The sequence below is a fragment of the Verruconis gallopava genome (assembly GCF_000836295.1).
Source record: "Verruconis gallopava strain CBS 43764 unplaced genomic scaffold supercont1.60, whole genome shotgun sequence".
Lineage (NCBI taxonomy): Eukaryota > Fungi > Ascomycota > Dothideomycetes > Venturiales > Sympoventuriaceae > Verruconis > Verruconis gallopava.
This window is the reverse complement of record NW_015622196.1, coordinates 31,659-54,408: the sequence shown is the minus strand read 5'-3', so window position 1 is coordinate 54,408 and position 22,750 is coordinate 31,659. Positions and strand designations below refer to the sequence as shown.

At 53.5% G+C, this 22,750-nt stretch overlaps 7 protein-coding genes across 7 annotated transcripts; 3 read left to right on the top strand and 4 right to left on the bottom strand.

Annotated features, from left to right (window-relative positions):
- Positions 1-684: 684 nt before the first annotated feature.
- PV09_09277 (uncharacterized protein) lies at positions 685-2,178 on the bottom strand. Its single transcript, XM_016363307.1, has 2 exons — positions 1,723-2,178; positions 685-1,640 (listed from the first exon to the last, which is right to left on the bottom strand). Exons 1-2 carry the CDS (start codon positions 1,988-1,990, stop codon positions 1,033-1,035), a joined length of 876 nt encoding a protein of 291 aa, XP_016208867.1. The 5' UTR covers positions 1,991-2,178; the 3' UTR covers positions 685-1,032.
- Positions 2,179-2,342: 164 nt separating this feature from the next.
- On the top strand, positions 2,343-3,789 carry PV09_09276 (uncharacterized protein). Its single transcript, XM_016363306.1, has 2 exons — positions 2,343-2,743; positions 2,865-3,789. The coding sequence occupies exons 1-2, from the start codon at positions 2,585-2,587 to the stop codon at positions 3,165-3,167; spliced, it is 462 nt and encodes a 153-aa protein (XP_016208866.1). The 5' UTR covers positions 2,343-2,584; the 3' UTR covers positions 3,168-3,789.
- Positions 3,444-6,363, bottom strand: PV09_09275 (actin, gamma). The gene is made up of 7 exons (XM_016363305.1): positions 5,933-6,363; positions 5,782-5,812; positions 5,588-5,643; positions 5,425-5,455; positions 4,586-5,357; positions 4,275-4,506; positions 3,444-4,195 (listed from the first exon to the last, which is right to left on the bottom strand). The coding sequence occupies exons 1-6, from the start codon at positions 5,937-5,939 to the stop codon at positions 4,276-4,278; spliced, it is 1,128 nt and encodes a 375-aa protein (XP_016208865.1). The 5' UTR covers positions 5,940-6,363; the 3' UTR covers positions 3,444-4,195; position 4,275.
- A 513-nt stretch (positions 6,364-6,876) lies between these two features.
- Positions 6,877-8,433, top strand: PV09_09274 (uncharacterized protein). The gene is made up of 2 exons (XM_016363304.1): positions 6,877-7,785; positions 7,859-8,433. Exons 1-2 carry the CDS (start codon positions 7,372-7,374, stop codon positions 8,102-8,104), a joined length of 660 nt encoding a protein of 219 aa, XP_016208864.1. The 5' UTR covers positions 6,877-7,371; the 3' UTR covers positions 8,105-8,433.
- Positions 8,402-10,314, bottom strand: PV09_09273 (uncharacterized protein). Its single transcript, XM_016363303.1, has 2 exons — positions 9,463-10,314; positions 8,402-9,316 (listed from the first exon to the last, which is right to left on the bottom strand). The coding sequence occupies exons 1-2, from the start codon at positions 9,699-9,701 to the stop codon at positions 8,443-8,445; spliced, it is 1,113 nt and encodes a 370-aa protein (XP_016208863.1). The 5' UTR covers positions 9,702-10,314; the 3' UTR covers positions 8,402-8,442.
- Positions 10,315-13,816: 3,502 nt separating this feature from the next.
- Positions 13,817-16,320, bottom strand: PV09_09272 (2,3-diketo-5-methylthio-1-phosphopentane phosphatase). Its single transcript, XM_016363302.1, has 4 exons — positions 16,116-16,320; positions 15,297-15,337; positions 14,300-15,008; positions 13,817-14,240 (listed from the first exon to the last, which is right to left on the bottom strand). The coding sequence occupies exons 1-4, from the start codon at positions 16,162-16,164 to the stop codon at positions 14,101-14,103; spliced, it is 939 nt and encodes a 312-aa protein (XP_016208862.1). The 5' UTR covers positions 16,165-16,320; the 3' UTR covers positions 13,817-14,100.
- Positions 16,321-18,796: 2,476 nt separating this feature from the next.
- On the top strand, positions 18,797-22,278 carry PV09_09271 (uncharacterized protein). The gene has a single exon (XM_016363301.1). It carries the CDS (start codon positions 19,647-19,649, stop codon positions 21,657-21,659), a length of 2,013 nt encoding a protein of 670 aa, XP_016208861.1. The 5' UTR covers positions 18,797-19,646; the 3' UTR covers positions 21,660-22,278.
- Positions 22,279-22,750: the final 472 nt, after the last annotated feature.

Sequence of the window (22,750 nt, the reverse complement as noted above, 5' to 3'; positions counted from 1 at the left end):
TCATCTCCCGCTGTTGAAATCTAGATTATGCACGCTTCTACATGGACATGGGCTCCTTTGACGATAGACGTGTCCCAGCGAAGCAGCGGAGGACTCACCCGAAGAATGTGATATTCGAACCGTTATGAAGGGCCTCGCATGTGAGTCCTCAAGCTCCCCCCATGAGCCGTGGAGGAGCGGGCTACCAAGCCTTTCATCTGTACAATCCATTCGACTCTGTACACACGTAGCTGAAGCATCCCGTGTCAGCTTCGCAGGATTACGTCTCCATGATGCCACGGTCTTTCTACGCAGGATGCGTTCGAGCCCGGCTCTCTGGTGCTCCTCTCCCACAGGCAGACAAGGCTGAGAGACGGCCAGGCTAGCACAGGCGAGCCCTACGCGCACAATGGCTCAAGTCTCAACGTTCGACAGCTGGCAGCCTCGCATGCGCGCATGCAGTGTCACCGCGTGCCAAGTCGTGCCATTCCCAGACCAATGTTGTCCAAACCCAGTCAACCGTTAAGATGCGCTTCCCGCTGGCACCGGTCTTCCTCAACGCTCATGAGCCATCGGTCCCTTAAACTTTCTCGAGAAAGACTTCAAGATCTGCCAATGGGCATTGAGCACAAGGCCATACAGGCGTATACTGCGTCAGAGTTTTAATAAGTTTCCCATCAGTAGAGGAAACAGAATCTGAACAGGTCTCAATGAGAGTAGCAAATGTTCCGGTTGTATGTACTGTCCCAAAGTCAAAACTCGATGAGCGAAGATGTTTGTGATTCCATTATTTCTTCTTCTCTCAAAATCGCACATTTGGAGGCGAGAGGTTACCACAAGAGATGCCAAAGCTGCACTTTCCCGCCCCATCCGTCCCAGGAGCAAGAGAAGAAAGCGTAGCGCGACCTACCAACTCCAAGAAGCACTTCGCTAGAACGCCATGCATCATCCCTTTGCAATTTGAGAACACACGAGAATGCAGAAACACAAGCACGTCCTCTACCCGTAAGGCAGGGTTGGACCATCATCACACCTATCGTACACATTCAAACATCACCGCCTGTCCCTACGCGTGCCTCCCTCTAGACATCCTAACGCAAGGCCAGGCTGTTCTTCCTCCTTCTTTCCCCAAGCCCGGCCCAGCAACCAATCCGTCACCGAGATAACCTTTGTCGTGCGATCCCACAGACCGCCCTCTTCAGCATGTTCAATGACGTGCGTGAGGATGCGGCCTTCCTCGTCAAACTCGAACATGAAAATACCGTGAAACTCTTTGTCCTTGTCCACAGCGCGGCCGTCGTCCCCTCCAACCCACTCGGCAATCTTGTCAATGCTGGATACAACGCCGTTGGCCTTGCCCTTCGGACATGTCTTCCAGCGCACGATGAGCTTCTCCTGTCCCGCTGTCGCGGTAGGGCCGCAACCCGTCTTCACCATGCGCTCCGAGAGGATGATAAGCTTCACATTACCTAGCACAGGCACGCGGCCCCATGCCACGGGCGAAGTCCACAGCGCGGCCGTGTATGCGATCTTGCCCGTCACGGTCGGTAGGTGTGGATGCGTCGAGGGGAAGAGTCGGAGCGTAATCTGTGGTGACAGAATCTCCTGTGGCAAGGGCGTGATTAGCAGCGATGGCAGGCGTTCCTGTAGGATGCGTATGGCTGTACGTTCATGCCCTCGTCAGTAACTGCAACGTCCACGCCAAAGAAACCGCAGATTAGGGAAAAAAAAATCATTCCATACTTTTGCCCAGCTTCACAGTCCGCTCATCGTTTTTCTTGTAGTCTAAGCAGTTATCCTGTCCTTCCTCACCGGGCGGCGACCCAAGTGGGCCGGTACGACTGAACCACGCATCCTTCAAGCCCGGCTCTTTGTTGGTGCCCACCTTGACTAGCAGTCGTCTTCGCAGGCCGGGGCTGCTCTCTGGCCAGGACGGCGCGCGCGCAAGGACACGACGCTCTGGCAGCAGTGGAGTGGCACGCACCAGGCTCTTGGGCGCGAAGGCACGCATCGGAAGATTCACAGCGCATGCATTGAGTGGCGACGAGTAGCAGCAGTAGCAGCGCACACTCCCTCAGCAAGTCGAGCTCGTCGAAGAGAAGAAATAGGCAGGGAGGAGGAATGGTAGGAGATGAAGCGTACGCGCCGTTCGAGACGAGAATTGTGTGACGGGTCAATTCTGCACTGAACGGATGGAAGATCATCTGGCCTAGAAACTGGATCGATGGGGACCATTTTTCTTCCTCGACGACCGGGGTAGGCACCACCCACAATGAGCTGCTGATGTCATTGGCCGCATTTGGCTCTGTAAGGCTGAGAGCTTTCCCCTTCCGCCTTCGTTCTTTTTGTTTTTTGACCGAAGAGGAGCCTGGTCGGCAATGCACATTGCAAAGCACCCCTATACGAAAAAGGATACCGTCCACTGAAACAAAGAAAAAAGAAGGAGAAAAGAAGATACCCCTGCGGTGAAACCGACTACCACGCGCAGAGAGAACGGAAATATCAAGAACAGAACAACAAACAAAGAGACGGCCCAACGCACGTTCAGCGCGACTTGCTCGAGCAGGCTTTCCTTATTCCCTCTGCCTCCCTCCCTCCGAAACAAATGGCCTCCGAATCCGACGCTCCAGTCATAACGCCGTTCCCCGCGCCGTCGCGCACAAAGATGGCCACCGTCCTCTCCATCCCCACCAAGGCGACGTCCCTCCTCTTCAGCGACAAGATCCTGCTTACGCTGTCCCAGAACGGGCGGCTCGCGCACTGGGTAAGCACCCTCTCCCCCCTCGCCCTTGTTCTCAAACCGCCACCGCACCGTCCCCACGCTCCTTCCCGACGGCGACGACGCCGGCATGCCGGACAGCAGCTTACGGAATGGCTCGCATCAGGTACACGTGCCCCTCGCGCCGGCGCCGGCCGCAGACCTGCACGCGCCTCTGCGCGCCGTCGATCCTGACACCGCGCTCCTACCGGACACGCACGCAACCGCGACGACCATCCTCGGCGGCACCGTACCCGGGCTAGACATCCTGGGCCAGACGCTTGCCACCAGTCTGGCGAGCGCGATCGCGAGCAAGAGCCCCGGTGAGAGTCGGCTGCTCGTGCTGGGGCTGGGACTCGACCGCGCAATGGAGGCTGTTCGGAGCGAGGACTTTGCCGAGCTGATGGGCTTGTGCCTGGATGTGCTGTGAAAAGAAAGGGAGATGCTCACAGTGGCGGACGATGGAGGGAGGAGGAGAAGCACGTTGAGCTGAGATGGACTGACGGCGATTTGTTCTGCTCAGGGGTAGCGTCCTTGACGAGGAGCACGAGAAGCGGTGGTAACGCTAGACTATCGTTCTGATGATGATTTCAGACACTGACTGGCTCTTCCTGGCAACCTGTGCCCTGAGTATATTTGTATGGAATCGCGCCGCATATGCTGCAGAGCAGGATCACAAGTGCTCAAGCACGACTTGTCAAAAAAAGGCCACTTAAGCGCATAAAAACGCGTGGTATATTAGCAAGCACAGAGGACATGCTAGTAGAGAAGATGAAACCGGATGCACATATCCAGCAATTGAAAGTACCCTACATAGGAAGTCGAGGTTGAGGACAGAAATGGCCCTCCAAAATGGACACGTCGCTGCATAATCTGTTGAAGGCAAATGAAACGGAACAACAGATGGTAAAGAGGCACAAGTGACAAGTTTAGGTCTGAGCAAGCACAGAGGGGACAATGAAAACGGGGGAGGAAAGGAACTCATACACGCCACCAGAGGAAGGCGGGTGCTACATACAAGACACGCAAATTTCTACCCTCGCAAATCCGTGTGATGTAGAAAATTTAAGTTTCTTTCTTTCGTTCTTGATCGACAAGGGACCCCCTCGCCACTCACTACCGTGTAATCGCCCGATGGACTTTGTGACAACGTGCGACCCTACGACACAGACACATACACCCACCCTAGCTTTTTGAAATCGCGTGAAATGATCCCCTTTAGCATCGCTTTGGCCCTGGTTGGTGGTAGTCGTGGGAAAAAAGGATTCGTTTGTTGTGTAGTTTATCGAAAAAATGTGAAGGTTTGGTTTAGTTGCGTGATCTCTAGAAGGTTTTTTTTTCTGAAACTAAACTAGACACCGCGCCACCCCCGCGCTGGCGCCCTTACCAAGTACATAACATGCATGCATTTGACAAAGAAGTTGCGCGTGAATTGACGGGAGCACAAGAAGGATAGCGCTAGTCCCGTAGTAAGGTTAGCAAAGAGGGCGCTCAATCAACTTTCGGAGTGTCACATGAACAGAAGAACGTGACGTACCTTAGAAGCACTTGCGGTGGACAATGGAAGGACCGCTCTCGTCGTACTCCTGCTTAGAGATCCACATCTGCTGGAAGGTCGACAGGGAAGCAAGGATGGAACCACCGATCCACACAGAATACTTGCGCTCTGGTGGGGCAATGATCTTAACCTTCATCGAGGATGGAGCGAGGGCTGTGATCTCCTTCTGCATGCGGTCGGAGATACCTGGGTACATAGTGGTACCACCGGACTAAAGATTGTATCGTCAGCGAAGGCCGATGCTCATCAATTGAAAAGAGAAGGCGGGTGAGAATCGAAGTATGACATACCATGACAATGTTGCCGTACAGATCCTTGCGGACATCGACATCACACTTCATGATGGAGTTGAAGGTGGTGACGTGGATACCACCAGACTCGAGACCAAGGACGGAAGGCTGGAAGAGGGCCTCTGGAGCACGGAAGCGCTCGTTGCCGATGGTGATCACCTGGCCGTCCGGAAGCTCGTATGACTTCTCCAAGCTGGAGCTTTGGCTGGCCGTCTGGATTTCCTGCTCGAAGTCGAGGGCGACGTAGCAGAGCTTCTCCTTGATGTCACGAACGATTTCACGCTCGGCAGTGGTGGAGAAGGTGTAGCCACGCTCTGCCAAGATCTTCATCAGGTAGTCGGTCAAGTCACGGCCGGCCATGTCGACACGCGAGATGGCGTGGGGCAAGGCAAAACCTTCGTAGATGGGGACGACGTGAGTGACGCCGTCACCGGAGTCGAGCACGATACCGGTGGTACGACCGGAAGCGTACAGGGAAAGCACGGCCTGGATTGAGACGTAGAAGGCTGGTGCGTTGAAGGTCTCGAAAACAATCTGAGTCATCTTTTCACGATTCGACTTTGGGTTGATAGGAGCCTCCGTAAGCAGGACTGGGTGCTCCTCTGGCGCAACACGCAACTCGTTGTAGAAGGTGTGGTGCCAAATCTTCTCCATGTCGTCCCAGTTGGTGACAACACCGTGCTCGATGGGGTATCGCAAGGTGAGGATACCACGCTTCGACTGCGCCTCGTCGCCGACGTATGAATCCTTCTGGCCCATACCAATCATGATGCTGTGCAGCTGTCAGCATTTCCACATGGCCTCACAGTCATGTGAGGAGGGAGGAGGATGCTAATTACCCATGGTGGCGTGGCCGGCCGACGATAGATGCTGCAATGGCGTGTCAGCGAAGTGCTACGCTGCGAGCTCAAAAGCCAAAAGCCGCCCACATCACAGTTGACTGTGCCGGCGAGCAGTAGGCTTTGACGAAGATGGTCAGTTGGGGGCGGGAAGGCCACTTACGGAAGACTGCGCGAGGAGCATCATCACCGGCGAAACCGGCCTTGCACATGCCGGAGCTGCCACAGTGTCAGTAAGCAATATAGACCAAGGTTGTGCGATGCGCAGCCAATGCGGAGGCCGATGGGCAAGCAGACGAAAGCTTCGTGTCGCCTCGGACGGGGAAGGGAGAGGGTGAGCAGGCGAGGGCAGCTTACCCATTGTCGATAACGAGAGCTGCGACTTCCTCTGCAACAGGCAAGACACATTAGCAATTGCACACAAGACAAGCCGTCAGGAACAGAGCGACAGAGCGGGAGGCTGTGGCACAACGAGTCCGGAGACGTGATCAGGGCTTCGGCGGCTTACCTTCCATGGTGGTGGAGTGTTGGAGGTTGAAGAAACGGGGCTAACGAAAAGAAGAGAAAAAGCAGAGGACCGGCTGAGGGGGGAAAACAGAGGAGGCGAGAGCTGAAAGCGAGACACGGCTCAGCACGCACAAGCGTAGAGGGTGGGTGGTTCGAGAGGAGGGATGAGCAGTAGATGAGGAGTGGCAGGCGAGATGGGAGTGGATGTGGACGTTGTGTGGGAGGAGCTCAGAGCGGACGATTCTGGTCTTCTTGTGCTTGTGCGAGAATGGCGGTGCGTCAGTGCGCTCGCGCTTGCCGATTCTGGCGGGGTGAAATCACAAAGGTTGGCCCAGCGCTCGCTGTCACGCTTGCGCGCTTCTCTCGCTCGGATTGCAGCAACAGCAGCAACAGCGGCGGCGGCAGCGGCGGCACTCGTCTCGTCGATGGATGGCCTGCGGTGCCGGTCCGCTGCCAGAGCTGCCCAGTCTGCTTTATACCCGTCCAAACGAGCCCTTGCCGCCGGCTCCCAAAACGCTGCAGCCTGTGCCCGCTGGGTTCGACGTCTGTCTCTGCTGTCTGCGCTCGCTCGAGTCCACGCGGCCGTGACACTCCGCCACGGGCTCGCCAGCCAACAGCGCGCCTGTCTCTGCTTACCGTTAGGCAGCGGGAGAAGGCCTCTCTTGGCCCGTCCTGCTGACGACTGTGCCGACGACGCCGTTGATCGTCTGTCCGTTCTCGTGTAGAGCCCGCATCCGCACGAGCAGACAAACGCCAGCCTCCCTGCCTCGCTCCGCTTTCCTGTGGTTCCTGTCCCAGCGCTTGGTGCTTTCGCCTCGTCCTTGACACACCGACACATTGAGGCTGTTGAGGGCTCCACTGAGGGGCAAATGTGGCCCGTGCGCTTCCCGCAATTCTCCAGAGGAAACGACATCATCGGCGAAAACTTTTATTTTTGCCGCTCCATGACTGCGACTTACGCGCGGTACACGTCTTCTTTACGTCGCCCATCTCCCTTGGCCCTCCGTTGTCGTCTCTGTGGCCACTGCACGCCCAAGCGTATGACTGAGTCTGTAAAATCCCGTGATTGCCTGACTGCAAATCCGCGTCGCTGACGCCCGTTTGCCCGTCGTCGAATCCCAGAGAAGTGTACAGTATCTTCTTACAGCTTCCTGCAAATACGACCGCAAAAGTCGGCCTCAAAAAAGGCAATTTAGATAAGCATCAATTGTGTGCGACAACTGCACCTGCATTTTCGTTCGCACTACGTCTGTGCTGAAGACATGACGTTTTGACACACTCGCTTTCTGGCAGTGTTTTTTTGTTCACGGCGCAAGTAATTGAGAAGAAGCACAAAAAGAAAAGGCAAGCTTTTTGAATTGTGCCCGTACGGCTCCTCCACTTCCTTCACAACCACTGAACACACACATACTCCGAAGACCATCACGAGAAACGTCAGCCATGGGGAGCCAACAGAATGCCGACCTCACAAACCTCCTTCGTTGGTCGATAGAAAATTCAAGCACCTCCTCCGACCCCAATGCCCCTACAACAGGCAGCACGTCTGGCCCGCGCACACAACTAGATCAAGAGGCGCTGCGGCGGCTGGTGTTCGGCGGGCCCTCGGATGCGGACCGCATGAAGGATGCCATGGCCACGATCCAGCACCCGGACGCATCGCTGGACGACAAGCTGACGGCGTTTGACAACTTCGAGCAGCTGGTCGAGCAGATCGACAACGCAAACAACATGGAGCCGCTGAAGCTCTGGCAGCCTCTCGTCGACCAGCTTAACAGCGAGGAGGCCGAGTTGCGCAAGTGGGCAGCTTGGTGCCTTGCCACAGCCGTGGCGAACAACGCCAAGGCGCAAGAAAGAGTATGTGCCATCTTTCCCCTGGAACAACGCGACAGAGCAAGAATCTCGGGGTGTCTAACGTGATTTCTGACAGATGATGGTTCTTGGCGCGATACCGACACTTGTGAAGCAAGCTACGCAGGACTCGTCCTTGGACGCGCGGAAGAAGGCCATCCTCGCTTTGTCAAGCGGGGTGAGGAATTATCAGCCCGCCATGGATCAGGCTGCCGAGCATATCCCCAAAGAGCACCTTCCCGAGGGCCGGGTCGACGCAGCGAACATGGAAGCAATCGATGGCATCATGAAGAGCCTGCGTGAGAGCAGCGCGAACAAGGCCTGAGCCAGTACCCTCGCAGGGAAGCATCGACGCGGAGTCCGATGCCTGGATAAAGGGAAGGCAAGGAAAAGACGCTTCCAGACAAGGAAATTTAGGACTTGGGATAGACGTTTCGCATTCTTGGAAAAGAGTATTGCAGGAGACTGCAGCTCACTGTTGGTCCGGCGAGAACGATTGGTCTACCTCATGGCTTCCACTCGCATGTACGAGAACTATACACGTGGGGAAAACACCGCTGGCAAGAAGCGCTGATCAGCTCAGCGGATTGAAACACGCGGGTCAAATAGCCGCGAAAGTCACGTAAAAAAAAAATTCAAAGTTAACGTCTTCAATTCGTTCCCTCACTTCGGCAGGAGGCTGCCCCTCTCTTGTTCCTGAACCTGCTTCACAACAACCCTCCACCTGATCCTCTTTGCCGCATATCCACCAGCCTGAACGTTGTCCTCATACTCCTTCACACTATGGTGCCTCATCGCCAGATGTTTGCCTCCGCTCTGTCGCGCGTTCAGCAGGCCCAGGTCGAGCACTTTTGCCTCACCCGGCCGCATCGGCATATGGTCCTCCTTGATCAAGAATAACGCGCTCGTGAGCAGGCGCTGCCACGCCGTCGGGTCGTCCGCCAGCTCGCGTACGTGCACGCCGCGTGCCGGGCCGTGGCCTTCGACGGATTTGCCTGGCGGGTGCGACGAGGACTCGCCGGAGTGCCCGACCGCCGGACGCGATGATCCGTCCTCGTTCGCCCGCGGAACAGACGTCCCAGCACTATCTCTCCCGCGCGGCGTGAGCTTGAACCGAAACGTGACGTTCTCCTCGGCCTCGAACCAGCGCGGCCTCGGAACGGGCTGCGCGACGCTCTGCCTAACGGACCGAACAGCGGAAGGAGCGGTCGCTGTGCGCGGGGAATCTACGCCTGGTGTACCGAAGTCCCGCTCGATGATCCCTTCCGTCTCATCCGTCACAGATTCCTCGTCATCCTCCAACAGAGGCACCGGCTCGAAGGTCTCGCCCTCTGCCTCCGATCCTTCGCTCTCCTGGTACCCGAACATGACCGATGGCCGCGAGCAGTTGGTGTATGTGCTGAAGCGGCTGCTGGCGAAGCGGGAGGAGCCGCACTCGGTTGGCGTGTGGCCGCAGGAGCGGCACTGGATCGCCTTCAGGCCCGGCCGCTCGACCAGATCCCAGGCGCTGTGGCCACAGTTCGTGCAGTCCGAGTTCCTGACGTCCGCGGTCATCATGATGTTCACAACGTGACCAAGAGCGACTGTGGGCTTTCACGATTCGGAAGGATGCAAGTGTCGGCTGGTTGTGAAGGCGAAGGGGTGTAGCTGGAACTGGGAAGGGACGATTGAAGTATCACCTACATGTTGAAGGCAAGAATTCGCGCCTCGGGCTCTTTATCGAAGTGATCGCTCCACCGTTCCCAAGATCGATATTCTTGCGGCATGTGCTCCTCGCGCTTAGGGTCGAGCGAATGTCTCCACAGGCCCTCTTGCTCGTGATCATCCTCGAAGTCTTGGCTGAATGCTGCCTCCAGCGCCCCACCGTCGCGGCCTGGAGCCCACAGCGAGGAAATTTGATCGTCGTCGACAAGAATGACCATAATGGCACGAGCCCGAGTGCTGACGGTTGCAGCATAGGTGGAAGGAGACACGATTGGATCAGATTCTTGGCCCAATATCCAAGCAGGCCAGTTGGCAGTGTTGGAGAATCGAAGTAGAGCAGATCGGGTTTGGGGATCTACGACGACGAGGCTGACGCCTAGCCGCAGGATTTGGAAAATCGATCGTTCAGTCCGAAAGCCGCACTTCCTCCCATGTCTGACTCCGGGACATGTCTTAATAAATTGTCGTCCGCCTTCATGCTTCAGTCAGACATTCGAAGTGCTCGACAGGAGGTTCGGAGGTCAGCAAAGCTTGGCTGTGGATGACACGGTTTCGGATTTGAGACGGGCAAGAGGCGGTGCGAAAACAGCTGACGAGAACAATTGACCTTCGGAGGGAAGAGCAAAAAGAAGCAGAGAGACGACAGCGACAAGAACAACCAAGAAATCGAGGTTAGGAGGACAAGAGGTTCCAAGAGTTTCAGTGCGTGTCCCCTGCCTTCAGTGCATGCAGTAGACCGCGGACACGAACGTCACGTCTGTCCCAGAATATGTATATCCCAGACGAAGTCAAGTCGCAGGTTCCAGGTGGCCAGAGCTACATGCTGCACACAAAGGTCACGATTTTGTCGTCTCGTGGGCCCAGATTCCTTGTAGGATCAATAGCGTCATGCCTGGGGCTGTGGGGTCAAGTCAACTCCAGACTGTATTGAGGTTCAGGCTCAATCCTAGAGAGACGGCGTCGGCGCTAAGTCGTTTCAGGATGCTGACAGATCCCCCTGTATAAAGTCGGACAGCCTTGCTTCGCACAACTGCGCAATCTACTATTACTTTCGAGTGGGTTGTATGATCGTGATATCCTTGTTGTGGAGCAGAGCACTCGTCTCTTACGTGGAAGGAGCTCGTGGGAGCTGAGAAGCGATCTTCCCGTGGGAGCTGCAATGGTTTTCCCTCGAGGCTGTCGCTTTGAATCTTTTCTCGCCGCTTTCGGACTGTCGCCGCCGTCATCTTCACGCAGATATATCACAAATTGTCTCGCACACGCCGCCTACAATGCCGTGGCTATATAATCCATCTACTTGAGCAGTTGTGTTTTTTAAGCCTCATGCTTGAGATAACTCAGCTGATTTTTCTAGTTGCGATTTTGTGATACAAATCGAGTCTGGCCCAATTTGTGCCCTAATATGACAGGAGGCCCAAACACACAACGTCTTGACCGAAGTTGGAGCCAGAATACTGGAGTGAATCCTTGGGGCTTTGATCGCTTTTGAGGCGCAAAGCGTGCGTTTCGGTCGACGCAAACGTAAAACTGGGACATGGATTTTGATCTGTCCCCTCGAGTTCTTCCTTTTTTATCCAACGACGAGACGAGCTGACATGAAACGTCTCTACTTCATAACCGTTGCCACTTTGATCTCGAAGGGCGGGAAGGATGCCTATGAGCTGTCCCCGACGGGTTAGCGAAAAGAGAACATGGCGCAGATGAATTTTTTTTTCCTCTCCGGTGAACAACGTCGTTGACGGCGTGCCTGGAGCGCGAGCGGGCTTCGCAGCCTTCACCACGCAACACGCCCTGAGCGGAGAGCCTTTTTGCAGGCCTCATGGAAACACGGTTTTGGGGCTCTCGTCCGCTCTAATGGAGATGACCACACCCTGCCGCCTTGCGCCGAACTGACGTTGTACATACGTGAGTTTCTTTTTCAAGAATATGCACGTCGAATTGAATGCTGGAAGATGTCTTGCCTCAGCATGGGTCGAACCAGTTTGTCTGCCGTGTGCGCAACATCCTGGTGTGTCCGACTGCGCTTTCGTCATCTTTCGCTCCAACGAGGAAGTATGCAGTTGCCTTTCAGAAGTTTGTTGTAGCGTCCGTCCGCAATAGTCTAACCTACATAATTATTTAGAAGTTGCGACCCTTGCATGCACGGCCCTACGCTTCGCACCTGGTGTGAACCACCAGCGCACGTAAAAATCTATATCAGTTGCAATCATTATCCGATTAGTTTGAAATCAAGTACTATAATAAACTGTATTATTATGTACCTATTTACAAAGTCTCAAAGCCATCTAGCCATCGTGGCGGCTTTTGTTCGCGATTGAGCCGACCCGGAGCTAAACTTGAAGGATCACCCTTATCTACCTCTACTACCTCACTTTCAAGCATATGAAGCTCTTATTTGCTATCTGATGGCCCAGGTAGGCAGGTATCTCGGTGTTGAGCCTTATTAGGTATAGTAGATGGTTTCTTCGAGGCTTTGGCACGTGATGTTTTTTGAACTTGATCAACATCCTTCTGGATAGCCTTCTGCATCCTCTGATCAGCCGCCAACGCCTTGCGTTGCTCACGCAATATGGCCAGCTCATCCTTCCTAAGTGTCTTACCCTCTCTTTCCTCTTGTCTCTTAAGATCTGCAGCCTCCTTCGTTGCCATCTGGAGGTTCTCGAAGTCCTTCCTAAGCTGGATTGCAGCCTTATTCCACACCATAATATTGCCATGCTCTTTTTTGAATGCAGTAGATGCTAGGTTTTTACCTCGCTGTCGCTTATCTTGCTCAGTATCTGCAGCGTTTATATAGCAATCCCTCTCATGTTCTGCAATTGATAATGCAATTTGGTAGTTTTCAAGGTAGTCCCCAATCCGATTCACTAATCATCTATACCGTGCATGGCAGTTTTAAGCTCACGCCTAACTTGCCTGAACTCGTGAATTGACATAGCTGATGAGCTTAATGCCGCTGTGTTTGGTCTAGATGGTAATTGTTCGATAGGATTGATAGTCGGGATGATCTTTGAGTAATCCATTGGCCATATGCCCGCCTTTGCAAAAGCACCAGTTATACTAGCGCTAGTAAATGACTGTAGGTAGTCAGACCAAAAGACACCATAGAATTCACGCTTGGAGAACCTGTTTCGACCGAACCGATCAGCGTACCATTTATCTAATTGCCTGCTGTAGGCCATAGCAAAAGTTCGAAATAGGCCTATATCAAGCGGCTGCAATCGATGTGTTGAATGTGGTGGAAGCACTGCAAGAAAGATTCTATGCTTATGGCAGAGATCGAAAAATTTGGTGGTTAGATGTGATCCATGCCCATCCAGGATGAGCATCCTATATTCATCAGGGTCATCCAACTTAGCACGTGATATGGTCTCAAATTGCTGTAACCACCCTACTCCAATGTCATTATTTGTCCATCCTATTACAGATGCAGTAAATGCAACGTCATCTGTCTTCCAGTTTACTGCTGAAAGCCATTGGCTGGATAAATGAGCAAAGGTCGAAGCCAAGACCTATCTGCGCAGATGGTGGCTACCAAGGTGATCCAGTCTCTCCGATTGAAACACATATTGAGTTCAAGGATCATTTTTCTAAAGTTATAAGCCTAATTAATGCCAACTGGGCCGCCGTTTCAAGCAGCAAGCAGATGATTAACTTAGATAAACTAGACGGTTTAACTACAGAGAGTGAAATCAAAGGAAAGCACATCCTTTTATAGACTGAAAGGACTCGCATACCTTATGGCCTTATACTGATTATGAAATCAGCATCCCCTAAGGTGATTGGTAGAAGCGCTCATTCTGCTTAAAATGATCAAAATGATCACTTCACATGATTCCTTACGTGTTACTTCGTCACATCACCCATGTGACTTCATGCTACTTCGTAACAAGGGAATTCTTATTTGATATCAATTAAAAGATAGTTTATAATAACATAAGAATTGATTTATTTGAATAAATAATAAAGAATAGCTCAGCTTTAAAATCATAATGATAAAAGAAATTGTCTAAGTTTGGCTCTATAATACACGCTTACAGATTACAATAATATAGCCAACCCTTTCAGGAAGGTCATAAATATAACAAAGTCTGTTCAAATCAGCCGAGGGTCGTAAATGAACTTGTCGAATGTATAAAAATGAAGAATGGGCGCGGATTAGAGAAGAATTTGAGTTGATAGACAGTGGAACACGCGGCAAATTATGGAAGGATCTAACAAGAAACGTCCAAGTTTAATTATGCCATATCTTGCTTGAACCGAAGTTGAAAAGTTGAATTTACGGGTGAACGAAGACGGCAGGGACCAGTTCAGATATAGGAAAAGGTAAGAATGGCTGCTACGGCACAGACACTCATTTAAGAAAGACTAGATGAATAGGTTTGTCGGACGCATACCGAGGTGCAGACTTATGCATGAAATTATGTATTTCGCCATCTTGCGGTGCAGACGTATTCACGGAGAAAATCAAGTGGAGGGGTGTTGACAAAGAGCCATCAGAACTTTGAGCTGGAAACAGTTGCTCCCTCATTTGTGATATATTATGCAGACTTTTTTCTGACGCCGGGCATAAATGATCTGTTAGTCCATGTCTCACATCGATCCATCAACGTGTCTTGCTCATGGCCTCTTGGTGAGTTCGACCATGTCAAGGCTCTCAACGACGTCGAAGTTACGCCTGTCTTCCTCGGAGAGCGCTGCATTTCCAGGCCGGTCAACAAGGATGGCGTGTAGACCCGCTTCCTTCGCGGCAGCAATCTCTGCGTCCGCGTTAGCGATGCCGTCCTTCTGCTCCGAAAAATGACGAGACAACGCATACCTTTGACATTATCGCTCAAGAAGAGACACTCGCCGGCGTCTTTGCCCAGCTCCTTGACAATCTTCGTGTAGCTCTCGGCCACAACTTTCGAGCCCGCGTTGACGGTGTCGAAATTGGCGTCGAACAAACCGCTCAGATCTTGGGTTTGAACTTGCTTCTGAGATTTCCCTGCTGCTTCCGCGGCAAGCTCAGGATCAGCCCAGCTCTTTTTCGCCGAGGCAGCTCCTTCCTTCGTAACCTCGCTTGCCATCTGCTTGTCTCCCGCCGTCAGTGCCTCGCCCGCTCTACCTTCGGTCTTGGCTGATGCTCCTTCCAAAACATTGTCGTCATCACTCTCGCCCTTGCTTTGCGACAGGTCCGCGTTCGGATCAATGTACCTAAAGAACAGCTTCTGCGCCTCCACACTGCCAGAGCTGAATATGGCCAGGAGATATCCATCCTGCCGCCACGCCTTCAATCGAGGCGTAACATCCCCAAACAACGGCACGGCAAGCACACCGTCGGCGTACCCCTGTCGCCAGATGAGGCCTTGCAGCTTTTTCCATGCAGGATCTTTGATGTCTTTTGCCGCAAGCGCTTGACAGTGACTGATCACAGATTCGGGTGCATCTCGTACGTCATCTGGGAAGGCTGCTTTGTAGGGCTGGAACGCTTCCTCATTCCACTGACTGGTCACGACCTTGCGCAGGTTCGATGTTGCGTAGGGATACTGGCAGTGCAATCAGTCAAGGACGGCACTGATGTTGGACGACTACGACGACGACGAAGAAGAAGCAATCGATTGGACAGAAACAGGATTGACCAGTGCCGTAGTGGGCTGTTGAGCGAGAAGCACAATCTACCCGGCCAGCAGTGAGAACCAAAACGCGAGGCTCCTAGCAGGACGATTGTCGGCTTTGAAGACACCTGCGCGCTGCTCTGCGCCTCTCGTGGTAGCCCCCCTCTTTGGCGACAAAGAGCACAGCAGTTCGCGGTAGCTCCGACTTGTTGCACTCACCAGCACACGTGCTACAAACCAAATCGGACACAGCGTTCCCTCTACGTATCACAAACACCAGTTAGCGGGGGCTCATCGAATCAAGAGCGTCAGCGGGATGAAAATGTGCAATCCCATGCATCCGTTGGCCCCCTCGCCGACTGCCAAAGACCAGCAATCATCTCACAGTGCAAGGAGTGAACGCTCCGGGGGTGGCGGAGCTCATACGCGCGGTTTTCAACCTCGAAGCAAGGAAATCCCGATGCGGAAAGCTTATTCATGCCATCGTGACCACTTTTCCATGCCGGCGCAGGAAGGCACGAGGACAACGCCCGCGTGGAGGAGGAGCCAATCCCCACACTGGTCAGCGTAGTTGATCGGAGCCCAAAACGTGCGCGGAGGACTGCCGAGCTCGTTCGCTTCCACGTCGTCGCACACGCAGCGAAAACATCGCGGAAGGTCTGCTTCGAGAGACGGAGAGGGCTCATGCTCGAAGAGCACGAGATTCGCCACTCACGAGCAGGGCCAACACCAGCCGCAAGAAATACGCTTCGGAAAGCGGTTTCCGCAGGGTGTGTAGATCGCGCAGGAGGCATTGGCTGCGAGCCTCGTGGTGCGCAGATGGCAAGGTCGCCTCATCCAACGCTGAGTGGTTGGGCCACAGATGTCGACGCTCCCGCTACCAAGTCTCTGCAAAGCGGCCAAAATGGCTTCCTCGGGCCGTCATGTGCAGCCATGGCGATGCCCTGATGGACTCCAGCTTGGGTGGTGTCAAGAAGTGCATGAATTGTGTGCGTGGTCTCCCCTTCTCTCCACATTTGGCGTGGGCGATGCACTCACCGATGTCGAGGACAACCGTCGATATGCCTCTCAGCTTGACAGTAGACATCGCGGACGGCTACAACACCAGATTATTTTTTGCTTTCCTGCTTGTGATCGAATTTGCTGGTAAGGTGCGCGCGAAGGATGCGACGGGCCGTGATTGGGCGAACGTTCGTCTTCACCGCCAGTCCTCGAGGGCGACGGAAGATTTTTGTATTTTAAGATTTGGGGGGGCGTGTGCTTCAGTAGTCGTCGTTGGAAGAAAATTTTCCTAGCGGCGGATTCTCTTTGGCTGATCCCACTGCGACATGTGTGCGCGTTGAGATGTGAGCCAAAGCTTACGTTGGTATCACAGCGCTCCGTACCCACTCCATCGTTAGCCAGTCACCGCTTTGTACGTTGAGTACAAAACGATCTGCACGCTTTTACCTTCTACAATATTCCGCACTCAGCATGGTCACACGTTAGGTTTGAGGACAACATTCTGTCTATCGTTGCGTCCCGTCGATCAATGACGGGCACAAACTTTCGATTACATCTCACGCAGGCCTTCTTGTTGAACCCGTGAAGCCGTCAGCTGTGAGTGAGTCGACAAAAGGTTTTTTTTTATTTTTTTTATTTTATTTTATTTTTGGCAAGCCTGCTGGTCTCGGTTCGGCATTCGTACGACGAGACCATCGCAACCTCCAGGAGTGTAAACGATCTTCCGTATGCGGCTAATCTATAACATTTGTTGTTATGCACGCTGTGTTCCTGCACCACTCGCTACGACGGACGGAGAGGCTGGGAGGTTGTGTTGTATTCTCTCGGATCCGGCATGCTAAAGGCCATTGTGCATATTTGCTGTCAAGGCGCGGGCCTTCGCCGATGCGCAGACGGACGTTGCGCTTCCTAATTTTACAAAGAAGGCTCTAATTGCATGTCGTCTAGATTTAGTGTGCCCGGTAATTCAAAAATCCTTGCCAGCTAAACTATTGCTGGACTATGATGAGATGGCAAAGACCAATCTCTGTGGTGGGAGCAAAAGTTTTCTCGCAGCGGTGGTCAACACATGAGAATCTTGTGTACCTACACCGTACTTTCGTGTCCGCCAGTGAGAGGCTGATGTCGAAGCCTGTGTGAGGGCCCAATGTTGTTTGTGGGTCGGCATAATTGAGGGACGGCAACAAAGGTGCAGCGTTTAGGGTGTTTGGGAATAACACCTGGCCACTGCTCGACAGAGGAGTTGTACATCCCAATTCATCAGAAGAGAAAAGAAGATGTCTGAAAGACACGGCAACCGTGGCCAGAGCACCTTGAACAGTCAAGTAGAAACAGAGTGAATCGCCGCTTTGTTCTCCACACAGAGCGGGAAGACGCGCTGGCGCTACGACTCGGGACGACTCCGCAAATAATCGGGAGAACGCAAAATCTCCTGAAGCGCCTTTGCGGAGCGCCAAAAGCCTAGCGTCAAGTGAGACGCGAAAGGAGCGCTGCAACGTACAAACTAGGCCGCCTTTGGGGCCAGTAAGGACAGCAGGTACAGCAACAGTCGCTCCCCTTGCCAGGAACGGGATCGGGCAGGGTGCGATTGGAGGGAGGTCGGCAAGAGCAGAGAGCGGTACTTGTTCATGCAACAGTGACCGCAGCGGACGCAGGCCGTGGTGGTGCCGCGTAAAAGGTTGGATGCGCTGGAGGTGCAGCAGAGGAGTCGACGACAGCCAATCCAGGGCGACGCCGAGGGCCCAGACACACGACGGCCAAGACGCCAGGCCAACCCTTTTTGGTGGAGCGCAAAGTCTGAGCGTCGGCCTTGCTGGCGCCCTGAGCATGGATGTCATGGAAAGCCATCGAAAGAAAGGTGCGCCGATCACGTCGTCGGTCTAATTTCGAGTCCTTGGGGTTGACGCAACAGGTGAAACTGCTATCTACCCACAATCACACCATGGGGTTCGCTGGCCACCACAGCCCACCAGACTACACACCACCGCTCTCGGGTCCCCAGGGCGGGGATCAAACGCCGCGAGGCCAGCATGTGTTTTGAAAGCATGGCAAGCTGTAGGCATTGGCGAGACGGGGTCGGGCACGCCAGCACTGCGTCGACTGACGCGCGACAAGAAAGCTTGCGTGCGACGGCCAGACAAAGACGGACAGCCTCCTGACTTACATAACCTCTGCTGCCACACAGACGGATGGCGGACGAGATGGACACGAGACGCCGCCCTAGGCGGAGAGGCTTTGATCATGCGTGTCTTTTGCCCGTTGGCGCCTGGCCGGCTGCCATTGGGTGGCGCTGCTGTTTGTTATCGGAATCATACAGCCTGCTGGACCAGCGATGTATTGTAACGCCAGATCGGGCATGGCTCGGCGCATGTGGCCTGCCATTTGTGGGAACGATGGACGCCATGGGACATGCTGCTTGGCTCGACAAGCTTATCTATCCAATGCCCGACCGCGCCCGGGTCGCGTCCCTGGTCGAGGATACAATACGGTACAAGCCCCGGCGCCGTGCTGTACCATACGGAGGCGTACGGTACCGTACGCGGGTGGCCAGCTCGGTTGAAGATCAAAAAGCTACGCCCGTTTCGCATTAGACCCGTTTTCCCAAGAGGAGAAAGGGTGGCAGCTGCCTGCAGCAACAAATTGGGTCGGACTAGGCCAGGTAAGAGCGACCCACTTCCGAGCGTCGTGTGTCTGCTGGCTCACTCACCGCCCGCCGACCTTGAAGCTGCATCGCTCCTCTTCTTCAAGTCTCCTACATGCACTTCACCTCTCCTCGAACCATGACCTTATAGCCTTTCTTGTCACCAGCCTGGACTCGTTGCTTGTTTTCCATCACCTTTTCACGCTCCCTCGTTTCACACGCTGCTTCCTCCTCTCGTCATCACTCGCACACTCTCACAACACACACTCTCTCCCGTGTACGTCAGCAGCGCCCCCGGCTCTGACTCCCACGCATCCCGCTCGCAACCGCCGCCCGCAGCTCGAGGTGCTTGAAAACAGCAACCACGCTCCACGACAAATCACCACAAGAACGGCGCCGTCCTCCAATCCGCTGTTCAATTCAACTGCTCTGCCCAAATTACCTTTTTTACGAACTCTCCTACGACCTTTACGACAACTGCTACCGCCACACTGCTTGCTCTGTTGCCTCGAGGAGAACGCGAGCTTCACGATCCTAATCCACCAGATGATTCATCTATCCACTCTTTAATCTCTCTTTGGTCCTTTTCAACGCCGTTCATCCTGGTCGGCACGCTCTGTCCATATATTGCTTGCTCTTTACTCACGACCTCTTCCGACGATCCGAGATTGTTACTGCTTCCTTCCGTTATGCTGGAGTCTGGCTTCTGAACATCAACATCAATCGAACAATCAACCCACAAAAGCGACTCTAGACCGCGTTCTGCTTTCCGCGACTTTTGGGATCCATTGTGCTCTCCTCTTGAACAGCTTGCTCCTTCCGCGTCATCGTCTTCCAGGCTCCTTGTCTGTCTGCAGTGTCATTGACATCGACCCTGAGCAGCACATCGAAGCCCCGTCAGTCCTTTTCATTCGAATTCAACGTCCATGGATTGCATGCGAAACAACTTTGTTGACGGTGTGCTTCTAGATGGACGATATCGAACCGTGGCGCCTCTCAACCATGGCTCCTTTGGCATGGTCTTCAAGGCCTACGACACGTGGACCGGCGAGTTCGTTGCTCTAAAGTGTCTTACCAAGCCGAATGCCGCTCACAACGTGGGCGAATTTGCTGTCGATGACAGATCCGAAGAGCTGACCATCCACCGTCGCATTGGCTATCACCCCAACATAATTCGGCTTCTGCACCACTTTGAAACGGAACATCACACCTACCTCGTGCTCGAGTTCTGCGAGAATGGCGACCTTTACGAAGCCATTCGCGTTGGTCGCGGTCCCGGTCGGACCGAACATGTCCGTCAGTGCATGCTTCAGTTGGTGGACGCGATCGAGCACATGCATCTCAACGCTGTCTACCACCGTGACGTAAAGCCAGAGAACATTATGCTCGGCAAGGACGGCGCCATCAAACTTGGTGACTTTGGTCTGGCCACGATGGAGTCGTGGTCGACTGAAGCAGCTGTTGGCAGCGACCGTTACATGGCTCCTGAGCAGTACGATCCAGGCAACGTTGGCTACTCACCAGCCAAGGCTGACATATGGGCCATTGGCATCTGCCTGCTCAACGTCTTGTTCTCTCGCAACCCGTTTGCCACTCCTTCCCTGGATGATCCGCTCTATGCAGACTTCGCCCACGACAAGCAGACCCTCTTCGATGTCTTCCCTACCATGTCTCAGGACACGTTCGAAGTCCTAACTCATTGTCTTGCACTTGATCCTGCGAAGAGGTCTCTTGCAGCAGTTCGTTCTGCTCTGAAGCGAGCCCTCTCTTTCACTACAGACGACGAGACACTGGATGAGTTCTGCGTCGACGACAACGTTGTGGTCACTGCGACAGCCAACAGGATGCCCCTGCGCACTCCTTCAATCCATACTCCACAGTTGGATCAGAGTGGTGCCTTCCCGTGGGCCAAAGCTTTGGCCTTGACTCCGAATGCTCGTCAACTTTCTGTCATCCCCGACACGGAGCTCTCAGAGCCGGTCGCAGCAGCTGAAAAGAACTCGGATTGGTATGCTGTCAAGCCAGATACTGCTTCTGTTGCTTCCTTTGTGGACTCAGGTCTTGGTGTGTCCCTCAAATCCACCGAACTTCAGCTCAAGCCGGAGACTGCTAGGTTCAATCGTTCCAAGCCGGTGCCCATCTCTGGCTCCCTGCCCATCACTATGGGCCGCCCCGTGCCAAGCATTTCAGCTGTATTTGGCAAGAAGCGTGATCTTGTTTCGAAGAGTTGGAGCGATCTTTGGGACGAGGAGGAAGAGGAGAACGCAATTGCCTCCGACAACGAAAACGACATAATTCTGTCACGTGGCCGGCAATCTTGGAGAGATGACGTTGAGGGTCAAGACACTCCCCGCCAGGTTTTGAGCGAGCTGAAGAACCCAGACACGGTTAACAACAGTCGCAATCGCACTCCGGTCGCTGTGGACGCTATTGAGGATCATGTCAGCGAGCACACTGGCTTTGTTTTTGAAGAGCACGACACTCCGCGGCCGGGCTCACCCGTCACTCCAGCTGGCGACCGCTACTCTCCACCATCCAAGCGGGCGTTGATCGACAAGTGGGCTGCGCTTGGCGACCGTCGCAGAGCATATCCAACTCCTTCGAAAACTCCAGTTCACATTTCGACACCTCGTAAACGCAGCCGAGCTGGTAGCTGGCGTTCCCGCAATGTTGATGGCAAGCCGTACAAATCTCCCCAATTTTCTTTTGTTAATGACTCTACTCACACTTCTACAACCGGCGTTTTGGATCAGTATCAACGACATCTTAGTTCTGGACGCAATGGCAGAGCTTTTACGACAACCAAGGCTCATCACCATTATCACCCGATGGAACAACATCCTTGGCTCTCGAGCAAGGATTGGCGACAACAGGTTCCTCCCCAGCGGGAGGAACCTGCTGACATTTTGAGTGGGTGGAGGCGAGGCCTTCACTTGTAGTGTCTGTCCGAACTACGTTATTTGGCACCATGTCTCTTCTTTCAATCCTACCACCACCAGAACTTGAGGAGTAGCTTCCCCGGAGAGAAACAAGGCGTTTTTTTTTTAAGTTTGTACGGTGTAACAGGTTCGCTTCGCCAAGAGCTTACTAGGACAAAATTTTTGTAACTTCTTTTTTTTTTGGAGCTGGCAGTCTGGTTGCTGAACCCGAAAATAAGGCAGGCGAAGATCATTGGGAAACTTGCATCATCAAATCTTGTAAAACCACTTCAAACTGGATTGGGCTGGGCTTCTTTCCGTCGTATATTTGGGCTTGTAGTTTTAGATGAGAGACCCCCTTTTGATCTCCTTTGTTGATGATGGGATACAAACAGAACTTGCTGCATGGGAAATGGATGTTTAGCGTGAATGATGGTTACATAGGAGAAGGGAAGCTACACACTCCGGGCAGAAGAAGAGAGATGGTACGGATCAGACATCCTGGACAACACTACGCATCTGAGACTGTACAACGCAATCTTCCAGTGGACACTGATCTCAAGTGCCGCTGGTGGATTGAAGATGATCTGGCTGCGTATTGCTAGATTGACAACACAAATATCAGATTTACCCACTCAAATCACGTTTGTTCTGATTTACTGATTGCAATTGACTTTGTTCGCTTCAATGATGGGGAGCATGTAAGGGTCACGCTTCGATTCAATTGCTGTGATCCCCTCTTATGTTGCTTGCTTCGAAGGTAGGGCCGTGACGTTTTTCCAACTATGCAGCAGCGATCCGCCAGCCAGTCAGAGACTTTACCCCTCATGTTCTGATTGCCATCTGTTTCATCTCCCGACATGGGAACTACTTGTACGGCCCCGCGGTTCAAAAGGTGACGCACGGGATAACCTCTCATTAACTGCTAAAGCCCACGAACACCACGTAGCATCATAAGACGATGATCTTAATGCGTGTTGGCACAACGCTGTTCACTTAGCGTCCCAAGGATCGCCCAAATCTCTCCGCAATGCGGAAGCCTTTTGAAAGCGAGTGCCGCTGCGGACTAAAGGATGACGGTCGGAGATGGAGTTCCACGTGCCAGCTCGTCG